General features: G+C 47.5%; 1 protein-coding gene across 10 annotated transcripts in view; it reads left to right on the forward strand.

Moving 5' to 3' along the window:
* The window catches only part of PRUNE2 (prune homolog 2 with BCH domain), a 743,862-nt gene that overhangs the window by 484,554 nt on the left and 243,441 nt on the right, over positions 1 to 15,867 (forward strand). For all 10 annotated transcript variants that reach the window (XM_069625908.1, XM_069625910.1, XM_069625912.1 and 7 more), the window contains one exon: positions 778 to 954. In XM_069625908.1, the coding sequence (XP_069482009.1) occupies positions 778 to 954 (177 nt within the window). The remainder of the gene's footprint in view (positions 1 to 777; positions 955 to 15,867) is intronic.

Genomic DNA, 15,867 nt, shown 5'->3' on the forward strand with positions numbered 1-15,867 from the left:
TGTTTACAAAATTGCAATAGGTTTGCGAAGTGAAGTGCTGTGAGCCGTGCCTAATGAGTTTCAGGTTTACAGCGATCCTCTGTTTCAGGCATGACTCTTGGCAATCACTTTGTGCAACTTGTGTCTATACTCGTAACGCAAAATGACAGAGCTAATCCCTTGCAAAATGAAGAGATGTTACAGTTCTACCGATATCCCACCGATATTACCGGCGGGATACCATTGAAACTGCCTTACCGTCCTCGCCGCCCGATATCCCTGTATTACGGGGATATTACAGGCAGCAGAGACGTTGGTAAGTTCCCATTCCATGGAGTCCTATAGACTCCATGGGATGGGATTGCCTGAATTTCCGGTGCCGGTGATTCAGGCATTTCTTTGCTGGTAGGGGCCTGATCTACTGGCAGGTCAGGCCTGTCGGGTGATACGTGACCCCCACCGGCAAACTTGTGTTTTGCTGGATCTGGACAAAATGCCAGTGGCCAAATAACCAGCATTTTTTCTGGTATTTTTTTCGGACCCGCAAACCCGTAATGAGGCCTTGTCAGCCTTTAGGCCACTCTGGAATCTTCTGAACAGTCTGGGCTTCTTTGCACCACATTGGCTGCTGGAGGGTCATTACACCACTATTTTTCTGTCATTGCAATATCGGGTCCTTCCCTCTAAACACTATTCTCCCAGGCCTATACAGCACCGGTATTTTTAGGAAGGATGGAATGTGATCGCGTCTTGCATTCTAGAATGTCACTCCTGTTCTTTACCTCTATTTGATTTCAGAGGACCATCCGGCGGCCAAGGGTGCTTTGCAGGACGACTCTGAATCTATCCCAGAATACACTGCTAAGGAAGAGAGAGAGGACAACCGGCTGTGGAGAACAGTAGTGATTGGAGAGCAGGAGCAAAGGATCGACATGAAAGTCATCGAACCGTATAAGAAAGTTATCTCTCATGGAGGTAGGCACACTCACAGATTTGGTGTGACAGGGGTGGGGGCTAAGGTTCAAATTCACACAGAGAGTAAATGATGAATTCTAGGCAGAATTCGCCCGCTTTGCAAATTTCAACAATAGAACAAAAGTTGTGCATTTTGGGCTTTTTTTAACGAAATTTTGGCTTTTGGTTGGTTTTCTAATTGGCTGGAATTTCCTACAAAACTACCCAAAAATTAAATTCGTCCAAAAGTGGCGAATCATGCAAAACATCCACAACAGCAGCACAGCAACATTGAAGGGGAATTTTTTCCAATTTCGATTTGCAGGCTGTAGTTTCGCCCACCCCTTGTCACAGTATTGCGAAGAATGATCTTCTCTGGGCCCCATCACAATCAATCGAGAAATTTAAACCCAACATGTCAATGCATTTCACACATTTTTTTTGCATTTCTGTAATGTTGGTCGACACGCCTAGTGTTTTGGTGCAATCATGTGGGTTCCTTTCTCAAAAGCCATCCTTCCTTTCTCTCTTTATGCAAGATGTTTAAAACCAATCCTTTTCGATTTCACGGCTTGCAGGAAGGATGAGTCCCATGGCGTTATCCTTTCAAGCTCTAGATTAAGCCCCATGCCCTGAATCAGCAATGGAGTTATTGAAATTGCTTTTCCATTGTGCATATTCTGTTTGGTTTGATTTCATTCAATGCAGGCACTGTGCTGCTGGGGATTTATTTAGAAAAAATAATCCTGTCGAAGAAATATGAGGATACACCTAGTTTTCATGGGGGCGTTCAAACTGAAGCATGAGCCTGCATCAGTCTCTCTCTCTCTCGCTGCCTCTCAGTCTCGATGCACGCTCTCTCCCTACACAATGTGGCATCTCTCGCCCATGACCAGCTTACTGCCATGTAGTGCTTGTGCCCCAACATTCATTAGACCACTGGGAGCTGCCACCAGGGACATGCAACTGCCATCTCCTGTATTCCCTCCCCCTTACCTCTCCCTGTTCATGCGATCCCTCCCTTTACACCCCCCCTCCACCCCCGCTGTGTGTTCTCTCTCCTGACACCCACCCATTCACCCACACTCACATTCCCATTCATTCATTTGCCCATGCTTGTGCTTATTTATCCATCTGTTCCAGTCAGCAACCCCTGCATGTATATTCAATCATTGATTCATGCATTCCTATGCACACGTGAAACCTTATCCGTCCTTCATCGCACTGTCCTATCACTCTCTCCCCCCACTATGCACACTCTCTTTTCATGTGTTCTCCCTCTCCTATGCGCTCTCTGTGCCTCTCAATGTGTGCACTCTCTCTTTCGCGTGCATTCCATCTCTCTGTGCTCTCTCTTGCCCTGATGTGACCTTCCTAGACTCCAGCATGTTCTGTGTCTTCCCATGTGTGTTCTCCCTCTTATTCTCTCTCCTGGCCTATGAGTTCTCTGGCTCATGTGCTCTCTCCTTCATGTGTGCTCTTCTCCTAGCCCAGGTCATCAATTTTCCTCCCTCCTGCTTTCTCTCGTCCTCGTCCCGTGTGTTCACCCTGACACTCAAATGTATTCATTGCCCATCCATTCATCCTCACAGTTATTATTTACCCATTCTCAAATTCATGTTCGTTCTACCACCCACGCAGACACTTATTCACTCAACCAATCGTTCGTTCGTTCGTTCGTTCGTTCGTTCGTTCGTTCGTTCGTTCGTTCGTTCGTTCGTTCGTTCGTTCGTTCATCCATTCATTCCTTCCTATGCATATAAAAACCTATCCTCACGTATCATGTGTCCTTACACTTTAGTTCATTAATCCATCTTCAATTTCTTCATTCTTCCCTCCTGTTTGCTTTCCCCTCGGCAAATCCCCCATGTGCATACGTTTATCTATCTGGATTAACACAGGAATGGGTTTCGCCATATAAAAGGCAACACTATTGGCTGGGGCCTCCTTCTGGAACAGCCTCCCTGCCTCTCTCAAACTTGAGCAGAACCACGTCCAGTTCCGGAAGAAACTCAAGACCTTCCGCTTCGCTTCCGCTTTCTCTCTTCCTCTCTTTCTCTCACCTGCGAATGTCTCTGATGGCTCTGCACACTGGTCACCTGGCCACTCCTGAACTCAGGCCCAGGATCCTGCATGTCCAGTTGCCCTTGCACAGCCTCCGGGCTCCCCTAGCACTTGAGGGTCTGTATCTGTAACCCTACAGTCCCTTCGCTTTGCACTTAAGAGCCAACCTCTGGCAGCACTTATTGAGTCACCTGCACTTCTCACTCTCCACGTCCCTTGACACTTCTCCCGTCCCCTCTTCACCGCACTTGAGCGATCTGAATAACACAAAGTCTAGTAAGATCGTTGTTTGTCCTACTTCTGTTTCCCTCTCCTTGTCTTGTCGCACCTAGAAACACTTGTGTACAGGCGCGTTATAAATGACTTATCATATTAGCTTTGTCAATACTTGTTTTCAAATGTGTCAGTTGATCGCCTTTATTGATATGAGAGCATAGTTTATTTCATCACGTTTGTCAACTTCCGAAATATGAATTCACACTGTGCTTCCATCTTGGCATTTAACATTGTAAAGTGGAGAACAAAACAGCTGCATTTTTAATATTTCAAGCCACCCAAATTGCTACACTGCCTTTTGAAGATGTGCATTCTCGGTTGTGCTAGTTTTTCCAATCAAAGTGAATCTTGCTTGTTTTGCCTTACATGTTTCTATGGAAATGTTTTGCATTTTGACAGGTTCATTTACCACGTGATTCAGACCTTTAAAAGCATACTTGATTGAACCAATATTTGGTTTAGTTATTCAAAGAAGACAATGCAGAAAGCATTGTACGTTGATGTAAAATTAAAGATGGGACTGGAGGAGGTGCAGACTACTTTCGAAGGTACCAAAGTGCAAAGCTTGGAACCAGGAAACTGGGTTTCAAATCATGGCTTCCCCACGTGTGCAAATGATGTGACTTTGGGCAACTCCCCACTTCATGGTACCTTTTTTTCTTCATCTACTACAATTATGATCACCTGGAAGTGAACACTATACAGCCTCACACATGCATGCTTTTACTTAGTATTAGAGCCTGCAAGTGCAACACCAACCACGTTTAATTCCCAGCAACCTAAGTTAATGGGGCTTTTAACGGGGGTTGAGGGCAATTAAATCCCATTAGCACCATGGGCTGACACTACCACTATTTTTTTAAATCCCTTCCCCCAATCCCACTTACGTTTTCGCTGCTCCTCCCGTCCCTGCTCTGGCCGCCTTGGAAATGGACGAGTTCCGAGTTTCTAATCCGTGGTGGCCATGTTGGTAGAGTTTCTTCTCTCCTTGAATGGGACGTTGCAAGGCGTTCAGTGCACGCAAAGAAAATAGTTTCCTCTAAAAAAAAAAAAGAAGCAACATTAGCACCCGTGTAGCGTGCTACACGGGTGCTAATGGCGGTATGCCCCTGGTGGCTGGGTCCACCCTGTGGATAAAGACCCAACACCCTTGTTAAGGGACTCTTGCTTTGCTCAGGCCCTTAACTTGGGTGGGGGCCGTTACTCAAAGGATGGGCCTGTCACCGCGGGGCATATTGCCTCATTAATGTACACCACCATAAGCTGTAGAGCTGTTAGCACACAGGTACTGTGTTGGGTGTCAAAAATGGGCCCTCCTTTTCACTTTCATGCCCGATTGCGAAGTGATTGTGGTTTGAAAGAGAAATAAAAGTTTCCAATCACCCAGCAAAAACCAAGTCCCAAAGGAGCCCAAGCACATGGATGTGCGGGAAAAGAACATGCAGCCGAGAGGAGCGGCGGTGATTCCAGCACAGAAGGGCCCGGCAGTAAGAGAGGGCAGTTTACTAGAGCTCAGTTAGGGAGAGGAGAGGAGGGAAGGGCTCAGGGCTTTAAGTGGGCCGGGGCCAGCCAGGCTGGGACCCAGCAGTCTCCAGAAAGGGCTCCCGAGCCAGGGCCCACCCCCAACTAGCCCCAGCCAGCCGACATCTCAGGCAGCCTGTGTAGAGGCTGCCTGAGACGATTCTTTCACAGACAATTAAAACAAGTGATGAAATGGACATTTTGGTGGGATAATCCTGCCCTCAGGTTAAATGAGGAAAGTGATGCTAATCATCTCTTGGCAGTGCCCCATGAATATACCTGGGTGGGAGACTTTGTACTCAGTTGACTTGTAGAATTTGGAGCAAACAGAACAGGTTTCAAAATGACTCCGAGATAGTATCAAACATCTGTGATCCTGGGCAAATCATCTTATCTTTCTCCACCTCAGTTCATCTATGTGTCACAAAGGGTATGGGCTAAAAAAAATAACCACCACAAGGTGGTCTATATGAACATTGAAAAATGCAGAGCAGTTCAGCGTGCAGTGTTGAGCTCTGTTCAAATGACACATCTCATTTTCCATCTCTACAATTTTGTTTGTTTTAGTAAATGTTGATTGTGGTCTTTAAATTAAGTTGGGTCTTCCCTAACATGCCGCAAAGAGAGGCCAACCCAGGGAAATAATGATTTGAGATGTTGCTTAAAAGTGGTGCACAGATGTTGTTTGTGTGTGTTTCGTGTGTGTGGTCATGGGAGTGATATAATGGTATGATATGATATGGCATTTATAACGCGCCTATACACAAGTATTTCAAAGCGCGACGAAGCAAGGGACTGGGAACAGAGGAAAGACCGAGACAACGATCTTACTAGGCCAGGTGATATTGAGATTGCGCAAGTGCAGGAGAGTGTGTGAAAGGAAAGTGCAGGTAGGGGGAGGGGGTAGTGCAGTACATAGGATGAACAGTAAGAAATGTATAGAATAAATAAAAACAGTAGGTAAAAGTGTGGCCAGTTAGTGGCAAGTGCAGTGGTAAGTGCAGACATCAAGTGTTAAGAGCTGGTGGGGACTTTAGGGATACAGGCCCGCATCATAAGGTTGGCGGAATGGGTTTACCGGCACCGGTAAAGGTGCCGGTGCCAGTAAACCCATTCCGCCCCACCACAAGGTCTCCTCGCGGGACCCGCAATGGGCGCCTGGAAAAACCAGGCGTCCATTCCGGGTCCCGCGAGGACACCAGGGAGCTAACAACAGGCACGTTATTAACGGGCCCGTTGTTGGCTCCATCCCCATTTCCATTGAGCCCTATGGGGGCTCGAATGGGGATGGGTCTGGGTTCCTCGGACGGGGAATAACCGCGTCCGCCAAGGTTGCGATGGCCCGGTAAGTCCTCATTTGAGGGACCCGGGCCCAGAATGCGGTAAAGAAGCAACCATGCCGCTAAAAGCGGCATGGTTACCTCCAACCGCCTGATGAAGGCCACAGAAAAAGCCCCCAAGTGCAGGGTTTGCCCGGGAGGCAGTGCAGGTGTGGAGCTGCCGGGGGAGGGGTCCTGGGCCAGAGATCACAGGGTAGCCAGGTGACCAGTCCAGTTTCAGTCAGGAGTTCAGCAGAGGAGAGGAGGAGAGAAAGCAGAATCAAAGAGGAAGGTCTGGAGGTGCTTCCAGAACCAGAGATGGTTCTCCTCACATTTCAGGAAGGCAGGGAGGCTGTTCCAGTGGGAGGCCCCAGCCGAAGAAAGAGATCTACCACTAACTTGTTGCTCGGAGAAGCGACTGACCCTGAGGGAGTTGGAGGCGGATGAGTAAAGAGCTTGAAAAGGAAGATATTTAGGAAGAGAGAGTTGAAGGTATTGAGGCCCCAGGCCCCAGAAGGCCTTGTGCACAATGCAGAGGGTTTTGAACTTAATCCTCACCGCCACTGGGTGCCAGTGCAGAGATTTCAGTCCTGGAGAGATACAATCCCTTGACTTCAGGTCAAGGACAAGTCTCGCAGTCCGGTTTTGAATCAGTTGCAGAGGGCGGAGAGTAGAGGCAGGCAGATTTAGGAAGAGTCTGTTACAGTAGTCCAGCCTAGAGAGAACCAGAGCTCTGAAGACAGTGAACTTCTGGGGGAAGGAGAGGAAAGGAAGAATATGTCTGAGGAGGTGCAGCCGGTAGTGTGACTTCTTAGAGACGTCAGAGATGTGAGGAGAGAAGGAGAGTGTGGAGTCGAAGATGACCCTGAGGTTTTTAGCCTCACAGGTGGGAGCAGGAGGAGGGCCAAGATAAGCCAGCCAGAGAGTGACAGGAAAGGAGGGAGCAGATGAGCCGATGAGGAGAATCTCAGTCTTACTGGCATTAAGGCAGAGATCATTGGCGGCACACAATTCCTGGATAGCAGACAGACAGTCAGAGATAAGAGAAGGAGAAGAGGTGGCAGAACATAGCCTGGAAATGAGTTCAGTGTCATCCACATAGCACTGAAAGTTGAGGCAGAGAGCGGTAATGCGGTGGGCAAGAAGTGGCAGGTATTGGTTGAACAGCCAGGGAGAGTTTAGAGCCATGGGGAACAAAACAGATAGAGATAGAGGAGAGGAAGGACCCAAGTTGGACCTGGGAGGGGCGATCAGAGAGGAAGGAAGTCAGCCAAGCCAGGGCCTGATCAGTTATACACAGGTTATCACGGAGACGGTTGATCAGGATGACATGTTTGACCGTGTCAAAGGCAGAAGAGAGATCAAGTAAGATGAGGACACAGGGGGTGTTGGAATCAAGGTTGGAGAGCAGGTCTTCACGGATGTTCAGGAGAGCACTTTCCGTGCTTCCGGCAGCCATGAAGCCAGACTCATGGTCATGGAGACAACCAACAGATTCAGTGTGAAGATTAAGCTGGGAGATGACCAGCTTTTCCAGGGGTTTGTCCAGGAAAGGAGTGATGGAGATCGGGTGATGGTTTGCCGGGCAGGAAGGGTCGGCAGAGGGTTTCTTAAGAAGAAGGTGCACAAGGGAGTGCTTCAGGGGGAAGGGGGATGCTCCAGTGGCAAAGGAGTGGTTGCAGAAATCAGCCAGAGCAGGAGCTAGGGTGTCAATGTGGTCCTTGATGGTTTTGGGGGGAACACGGCTGAACCTGTTTTGACGAGACCTTCATAGATCAGATTTGTCTAGAAACCTCATCAGAATTAAATCTGTTCTTTAATTGGAAATATCAAAATTTGATAAAGCAACAACCGTGTAAGGATTGTTCATGTCGATACCTAGTCCAGTGTGGAATAATGTGCCTGTTTCTACTCAAACACAGACTTTGCAGCCTCATGTGGACTATGGAAGTTATGATAAAAGCCTATGTTTGTTTAAAGGCCTCGTATTTTAGAAGACCACCTTCTCCTAGTTAGCAGTTGGTATTGTGTGTGATGGTTACTGGGTGGGGTGCATATGGTAAAGAGCCCCCACCTACCCTATTCAGTCTATTCTGATTGAAGAAGGGGATGTATGCACATCACTCCGAATTGCTCTTAAGCAGACCAATCCTTCCGCCTTGATGGGTGCCCCTGACAGAGGCCCCCCTGTGAATGCATACTGCTTGCTTTTCTCAATATTTTACCACTTCTAGTTTCACAGTTTCTAATACTTTTTATATTGTGTTTGTTTCCCTGCGTTCCTTGTAGCACTCCTGAAAGAACGAGGCTGCTCGGCCTCACTTCTCTTTAGTTTCTTTACAGATTTCCATATTTGCCAGAGCTCACAATGGACCTTTTCTGCCTAAAAAGTGCCACCTCCTCGGGAAGCTCAGCAGACAAGAGAAGCAGATACGTTGAAGCTGCGCCAGCCACTTGTGCTCATCCGTGTACAGACCTGGGTGAAGGAGGGGCTGTGCCCATCTTCTGCCAAGGCTAGAATCTTTTATTCTGCCGAAACCCTCATGGTCTATCCATTTCTGGCCCCCTGTGCTCCCTTGGATTCTTGCAACGCTCAAGCATCCATCAAATACACTCTTGCCTGCTGCTCCTGTCTCCCAGCAAACATCATAGATGCAGATAAGCTTCATGCTCTCTCCCTGGCCCATTCTCTCACCTCCCAGCCCACCTGAGGCAGATCTTAATGCTCTGCTCCCTAATGTTTGCTCCTTACCCAAACATCACACAGAACTGCTGAATCCCCTTGTTCACAACAACCTGAACATGTTATGCCTCATTGATCCTTGGCTGCATGAGGCAGCTGTCCCTGCCAAAGTGCCAGCTATCCCCCAACACATCAGTTCCTCCATTCCGCTGGACGTGGTATCACTGTGACCTCCAGAGGTTGCCTCACGTTTTCAACCTGAGCCTTTCCTCCCATAATTCCTTTGAGCTCCTTTGCATCTTGTCTTAATTTCTTGACTCAGAATCACTGCTCATGATTTTAGTGGGCCACCCTCCAAGCTCCACTGGGTCAATTCGTTCTCACCCAGAGAAATGCTGTGCTGGCTGGCAGCTTCAATGTCTGGGCTTGCTGCCCTTTCCACCAGACAGCTTCTTCCCTCATTGGCAACCTTGATATCATGGGTCTCATACAGCTTGTTTCAGTTCCAGTGCATTCTGAAGCTGCACTTGGACCTATTTTATAGCACACCTCAACTTGCCACCATCAACTCTTACCTACAGGATGGTCTCAGCACTTTGCCATCCACTTGTCAATTTTTGCACCTCTCCCTCTGATTCTCCATCTCCCTTCATCAAAACCCTTACCCGTCTCTGGAGAAAACAATGTATTGGCACACTCTGTTTTTTTAATGTCTCTCGGAACATGATCTCTCAGATCTTAACCCATCTTTTGCAGCCACTGCTTTTGACAACTGTGTCTCATCCACGTTTGATGCACACGTAACCAGGAAATCCACAAGTCATTTATCTAAAGCCAAAAATCTTTGTGGTTTATCTCAGCCCTTGTTATTGAAAAAACAAACAAACTTACAGAACATCACTGGCACCTCTCTTACTATGAGATTGTTAAACTCACCCAAAAACCCAGCTCAGCCATTACATACTAGCAGTTTGCACAGCCCACACCACCAAAGATCTTTCTTCGCCTCTTTCACTTTTGTACCCTAGCACTCTAATACACCTCTGCGTACAACAGGTTGCATACTTCTTAAGAAAAATGCATTCCACCCAGACACTCGGCTCCTCCACATTTTCCTTTCCTTCCTCAATCCCGCCTCCTGACCGCCCCTTCCATCCCTTATTACTCAGTTCTCTCAGACCAAACCCAGCTCACCTTATGCTACTTGCCCTTTCAGACTTTAGAAACTCTGCCCTGTTTTCTTACCTCTCAACTTCTCAATGGATCGCTACACTCCTGCTCTGTCCCTCTTGCCTTTAAATGTGCTGTTGTCTCTCCCCTACTCGGAACCCTTCACTCGACGCAGCTGGACCATCTAACCTTCAATCTATGTGTCTTCTATCTGTCCATTTCAAGATCCTTGAAGCCCTTATGCCTATCCATCATGGAGCCTTTCTCAGAGAGTACCATCCACACCCACTTCACGCAGGCTTTCACCCTTGTTGGGGCACTGAGTCAATTCTGCTGGCAGCAGTCAACCGTCTTTGTGCCACCACCCATAATGGAACAGCTGTGGCCCTAGTGCTTTGACAACTCACTCTAGCCTCCGATACAGCTCCTCTTAAGCTCCTAGACAACTGCCTTCATTCCGCATTCTTTCGGACCCCTTTCAGGCTGCCTCACTACCTCCACTAATTTCCCTTTCCCCCTCCTGTTCCGCATCTATGTCGGATGTATATGGTTTGGCCATGGCACAATTGTTTGCGGCCAAATTGACCGTAGCCAAATTCGCCCCAAACAAAAAAAAAACACCCATTCATGGATTCCTCCACTGACCCCCTGCTTACCTTTTTGGCGTCCGCTCATCTTCTAACCCTGCAGCGTCTGATCCGTCCCTCCTACGCAAGTCGTATCCGATGCCACAGGGTCTGATTTTCTTTTTCTTTTTTCTTCCCGTCCCCTGCCTCCAAACCTCCAGAAGCAGGGGACACCCCTGCTATCCCCAAAGGACATCACGCAACCCCCTCTCCCCATGTTTGCTAGTGATTACCCAAATTGATTGTTTCCAAGTGATGGAATGGTACAGGTCCTGCACTTGCTATATGTACTCCTTTGTAAGTGAAGCTTGACCTGGCCCTACCCAGGATGTCCATGTACCAATGTATTTTCTCGCAAACATGGATTAGCCCTGTCCATGCTGTTGTTGTATCCGCTTGTTTGGGAAAAATGCATTGTGTACTCCATATCTGTACCTGTGTGTGATGGAAGCTTACATTGACCATGCCCACAGTGAACCTTATTCATAAGAAAAAGTCCACTTGCCCATGCTGATCCGTTTGCAGGAAAAGCTTGCTCTTGCGCTGCTGTTGATGTACCTGTTTTAGCGGGAAGCTTACATTAGCACGTTCCATGCTGCACGTGTACTTGGTCATTAAGGCAGGTTGCATTGGCCCTGCGCATGCTGCACTTGTTTTAGAGGAAAGCTTCACTGGCCCTGTCAATGCTGTGCTTGTGCTGGACATGCCCTTGTAATCACTGAATGTCCTGTATTTGTGAGGAAAGCCCATACTGTTGCGACATTTACAGCGCTGCTTCCTTTGTGGTTGTGGGTGCCTGTGAGGAAAGTTGGAACTGCTGCTACCCATGCTATACCTGTTCAGTATTGGCAGTAGCTTACAAGGCTGCTGCCCACAATGCACCTGTCCAGTGTGTTCAGTGCAGCTTCCTGTACCATGCTTCTTCTTTGTATGGGGCGCCACTTGCTCTGATGCTACCTGTATTGTACTTTTCCCGTATGTCAGGAACCTTTTAACTTTGCTGAATATGCTGTGTTTTCAACTTGTGAATAAAATGTGCACTCTTTTTGCCAGTACTGTGGCTGTTTAGTGAGTTAAGGAAGCAACAGTATGGACCACATTCATACAATACAATGCCTGAGTTTACGAAAGAAACTGGGTGATACCATGATGGCCGTATTTGGGCAATGTTTGTTGGGAGTGCACATTTTAAAGAAGGTGGGACCATTTCAATTAGTTAAAACTTCCAGCTGCACAGGGCACTAAAGCCCTCATTCAGGAAACCGAATGGAAGCAGAGCGTCCTCTACATCTGAGTTCTACCCCCTGGCGGCCAGATTAGGAGACAGAACCACCACCCTGTTTTCACCTCCATCACTAACGCTGACTCATTGGCGTAATGAGCTTGGCGGAATACCTTCCCTGCACCGCCGGATGGTGAATTGAGTAGTTTATCACCTACTGAGTGCTGGTGGGGGAAGTCCCACTCACCTGCTCCTCCTCCGCTCTTCTCGGAATTCACGGACGACCAAAGGGTATTTCTTAGCTGTCTTTGATGCCTGGAAGCAGAGGATGATGGGAGGAAGTTGTATAGCTGCCACCAGCACTGACATGCCGCTCAGTTTAGTGGAGGGGGCCTCATGCAAAGGTCTTTGCCGGACCATCAGCAGCATCACCAGTGATCGGGCCTGATGCACTCCAAACACAGTAGATGTGGATCCGCCGTAGGAACCTGACATACATAACTGATGCAGGAGGAAGTACATCTGGCTTTAACTGGCACACGTGAATCAATGAGCCCATTGTGACGCCAGGCACCAGAGGAAAAAGAAGAGAGAGTCAAAGGTGAGTGAAAAGAAATGCAAAAAAGGCACAATCTTCTCATCACTGGTATATTCAGACCCCAGAGGTCCTCCTTGGACACCATTTTGCTTAGCTCCTCCCCAGATTCCCCACCATTATTCAAAAGACCACCTCGTTCTGAAGTTTCAGGTCACCATACAGTCACCCTCTGTAAACGTGTAGTTAAGGGATATTATCAGTGAATCAGCACAATTATTTTCCTCTGGTCACTCGGGCGACTTCACGTTTCCTCTCCACACCTGCTGTGGTCCCAGCTACCATCCCACGACCTCTGTGTGGTTGCCCCAAATCAACATCTGCTGCTTGAAACACCGCAGTCTCTAGCCCCAAAGGCTCTTCCCGCTCTCCCTGGCTCTGGCAGCCCTGGATCAGAGGCCTGTAGGTGATAGTGACAGGGATGTTGATGATGGCGTGGAGGAGGACTCCCTTCAGCCCGGGTGTTCCATGAGTGAATCGGTAGACTCCTGGTAATCCTGGGTATCCCTATAGCAGAAGCCCCAGAGTATCAACCTGGGGCACTATCTGCGCTGCTTGCTTCGCTCAGTTAGAGTGCACCATCCAGAATGATGTTCTGGCAGAGGCTAAAAAGTTCTGGCAAAAACCCCATTCTGGGCAGACGCTAATTAGGAGAGTTAACATATGTTATAGGCCTTTAGCAACAGAAAAGACCTGCGTAGTGTTGCATCCACAACTATTGTCTTCTGTCAAAGCTGCAGCCACTCTCTACTCCAAAGCATCAGTGGCAGCGTCATCCTCTTCATTGCTAGGGTAAGAGAACCAACGTCTTCATGCTTCTAGTAACAAAGGTCCACCATAATAATGCCCTGTATTTGTGTAAGGCCAATGTGGACTTCCTCTTAGTTGCAGCAAACCAAAGACTGTGGAAAGAAATAGCAACATCTGAACAGTATCTTTCACAGGTTAAAAGAAACTGCTTCAGTGCAGACCTCTCGGAGGCACACCAGGTGATTATATTTAGTCATTTGTCGATCACATCAACATGGCAGCCAGAGGGAAGCTAATCGGTAATCAGGGTGGATGTTGGATAGCAAGCCAACATGTGAATGAAAAATGTAAACATAGATGTGAAAGACAGGATTCTTGATTTACCTTTGGATGGTTTCAGTCCATTTACTGAAGCCACTGGTGAGGAGCTTTGTGAGAAGAAAGGCAACATGCATGTACTGAAGTCTCTTGTGGTCTTGGCCAAGCCTGAACATTATGTGACTTCTCCCCTCCGAGGAAAAGGCCAAATAAAAATCTTATGGGGTGCCTGAAGGGGTACAAGAACATCGTTCAAGGCAATCCTATAGGACCCTCTCCTCTCACCAAAAAAAGCAGCAGTGCTCCACCCCTTTTCGATTCTTTCAGGGCCCTTCCTCCTCTTCGTCTGCCGAGCTTATAAGAGAGGAATGATAGCTGATTCGCCATATGAAACTCCAGCGGGGAAGAATATTGCTCCATCTAGACTCTTGGAGGGCAGTGTCCTTGGATCCTTGGGTTCTTTCTGTGGTAATGAATGTATGGTCCTTACAGTAACACGTCATGAAAGGGATGGGATGCAGAGTAACTCTTACACCAAATAATAAAATCGACTCATCAAGTTGGCAAAAAATCTAATCCGACTGTTTTATTATTTATTTATTTATTTGAATTTTTAAAGCGCTCACACAGCCTGGGGCCATTGAGGCGCTGTTACAGGAATATGTCTTAGTTATATTTATCAAGCCGGTCAAGTGGCACAGCGAGTAGAGTGCTCGCTTTAACATCCGTGTAGGGCCTGCTGACACAGGTTTGAATCCAGGGCCAAACTCAGCCTTTCATCCTTCCAAGGTCAATAAATGAGCACCACACACCTTGGGTAATAATAAGCAGCGCTCAGATACCTGAGGGTTCATAGCACTATATAAATGCAAAATTATTATTATTAATTAGTTGCATATTTATAACACGCTTAATACCCAGAGCTTTCTAAGCGATGACCTGGGGATCGAACCTGTGGTGCTTCATGTTGTCTTGTTTCCAAGGTGAGCGCGTTGCTGCTGAGCTATCCTCCAAGGACAATATTATCAATTGTCTACAACGGACAGCAACAGACGTTCGATCGAGCTCTCAAATGCTTTTTGCATAAACACATTCTTTTATACAAAATATTTGTCATCCGTGGCATCATACTATGTGGCAAATAAGAAAAACCTATAAAGGTTTGTGGTTGGCTCAAGGAAAACTTCTAAGTATACTCTCTATATGAAAATGAGTTGTGATAGGATATCTACCATAAGTGGACAACTTAAGCCTGCCTCTAGTGCAAGTCATCCTCATAACTTATTAATAACATGGAATACTATTGGTTCTTAAACTATAAGGCTCTTTGTTATATGGCCCTCTATAATTGATTAACACTCTCATCCAGCGTCCCTTTCTCTTGTTTTCATATTCCTTCGGGGACCTTTTCCAAGAGATTGTCATCTCTTCAAGCATACATCTGGTATGGCTTTCTTAATAGATACCTTTTTCTCGAACATTTGTTGCGGTATGGTTACAATTACTGGTGTCAAACATGGTGCAGGTTCAGGCTTCCAACATACAGTTAGCAGGTGGGTGGGACTTCCTGCAGAGGCATTTGGTTGCTCCTCTACAATAAGAAGAGGTCTCCCTTTACCACGTTCTCTCTTTCCTCTGTTCCATCCACCCCACCACCAGTTCAGGTCACTACCCTTAGCACGGGACATCCGGAAATTGTTGGATCTCAAGTTGATGGAAGATGTTCTTCTCCAACATGGAGCAGGTTTGTGTTCCGATTATTCACAGTTCTGAAACCCAACATTGCAGGTGGCGCACCCTCTTGGCCCCTTCCCACTTGAGCATCTCTCTTCCTTTAGAGAGGTTTTTAGAGGGTCATATCAGCACAGATCCAATCTCCACTCAGGCAGAGCGAATGGCTCTGTGCAATGGATCTTCAGGATGTCTGCCTCCATGTCCCGATTTGGGAGCCTCGCCACCTGTGCGTCTCCTTTGGGAACAGGCAAATGCAGCCACCAAGGCCACCACCAAATTGATGGTGGTGGTGTCAGCTCACATCATGCCCCAAGGGATGCACACCTATCCCTACCTGGATGACTATCTAGGTAGAACTAAGGACATTTGCTCTTCTGTGTGTTCCTCTGCACTCTGCAGTGGGTCCTCACAAGGGCAACTGGCTCTCAAGGCAACTATTGCATGCTGGATAATGTCTGTCATTGTGGAAAGTTACACATGTCAGAATATCTCTCACCCCAATAAATGTGACTACAGTGTCCTTCCATGGCAAGCCCCTGAGAGGTCATTGCTAGGGCAGCAGCTTGGGCCTTGTGCCCCCCCCCTGTCGTCGCATTATGCAAGCATATCAAACTGCGTGGATTTCAGTTCAGGGGCAGATACACAATTCGGCCAAG

Source organism: Ambystoma mexicanum, chromosome 6p, assembly GCF_040938575.1.
Source record: "Ambystoma mexicanum isolate Mex_15411 chromosome 6p, UKY_AmexF1_1, whole genome shotgun sequence".
Classification (NCBI taxonomy): domain Eukaryota; kingdom Metazoa; phylum Chordata; class Amphibia; order Caudata; family Ambystomatidae; genus Ambystoma; species Ambystoma mexicanum.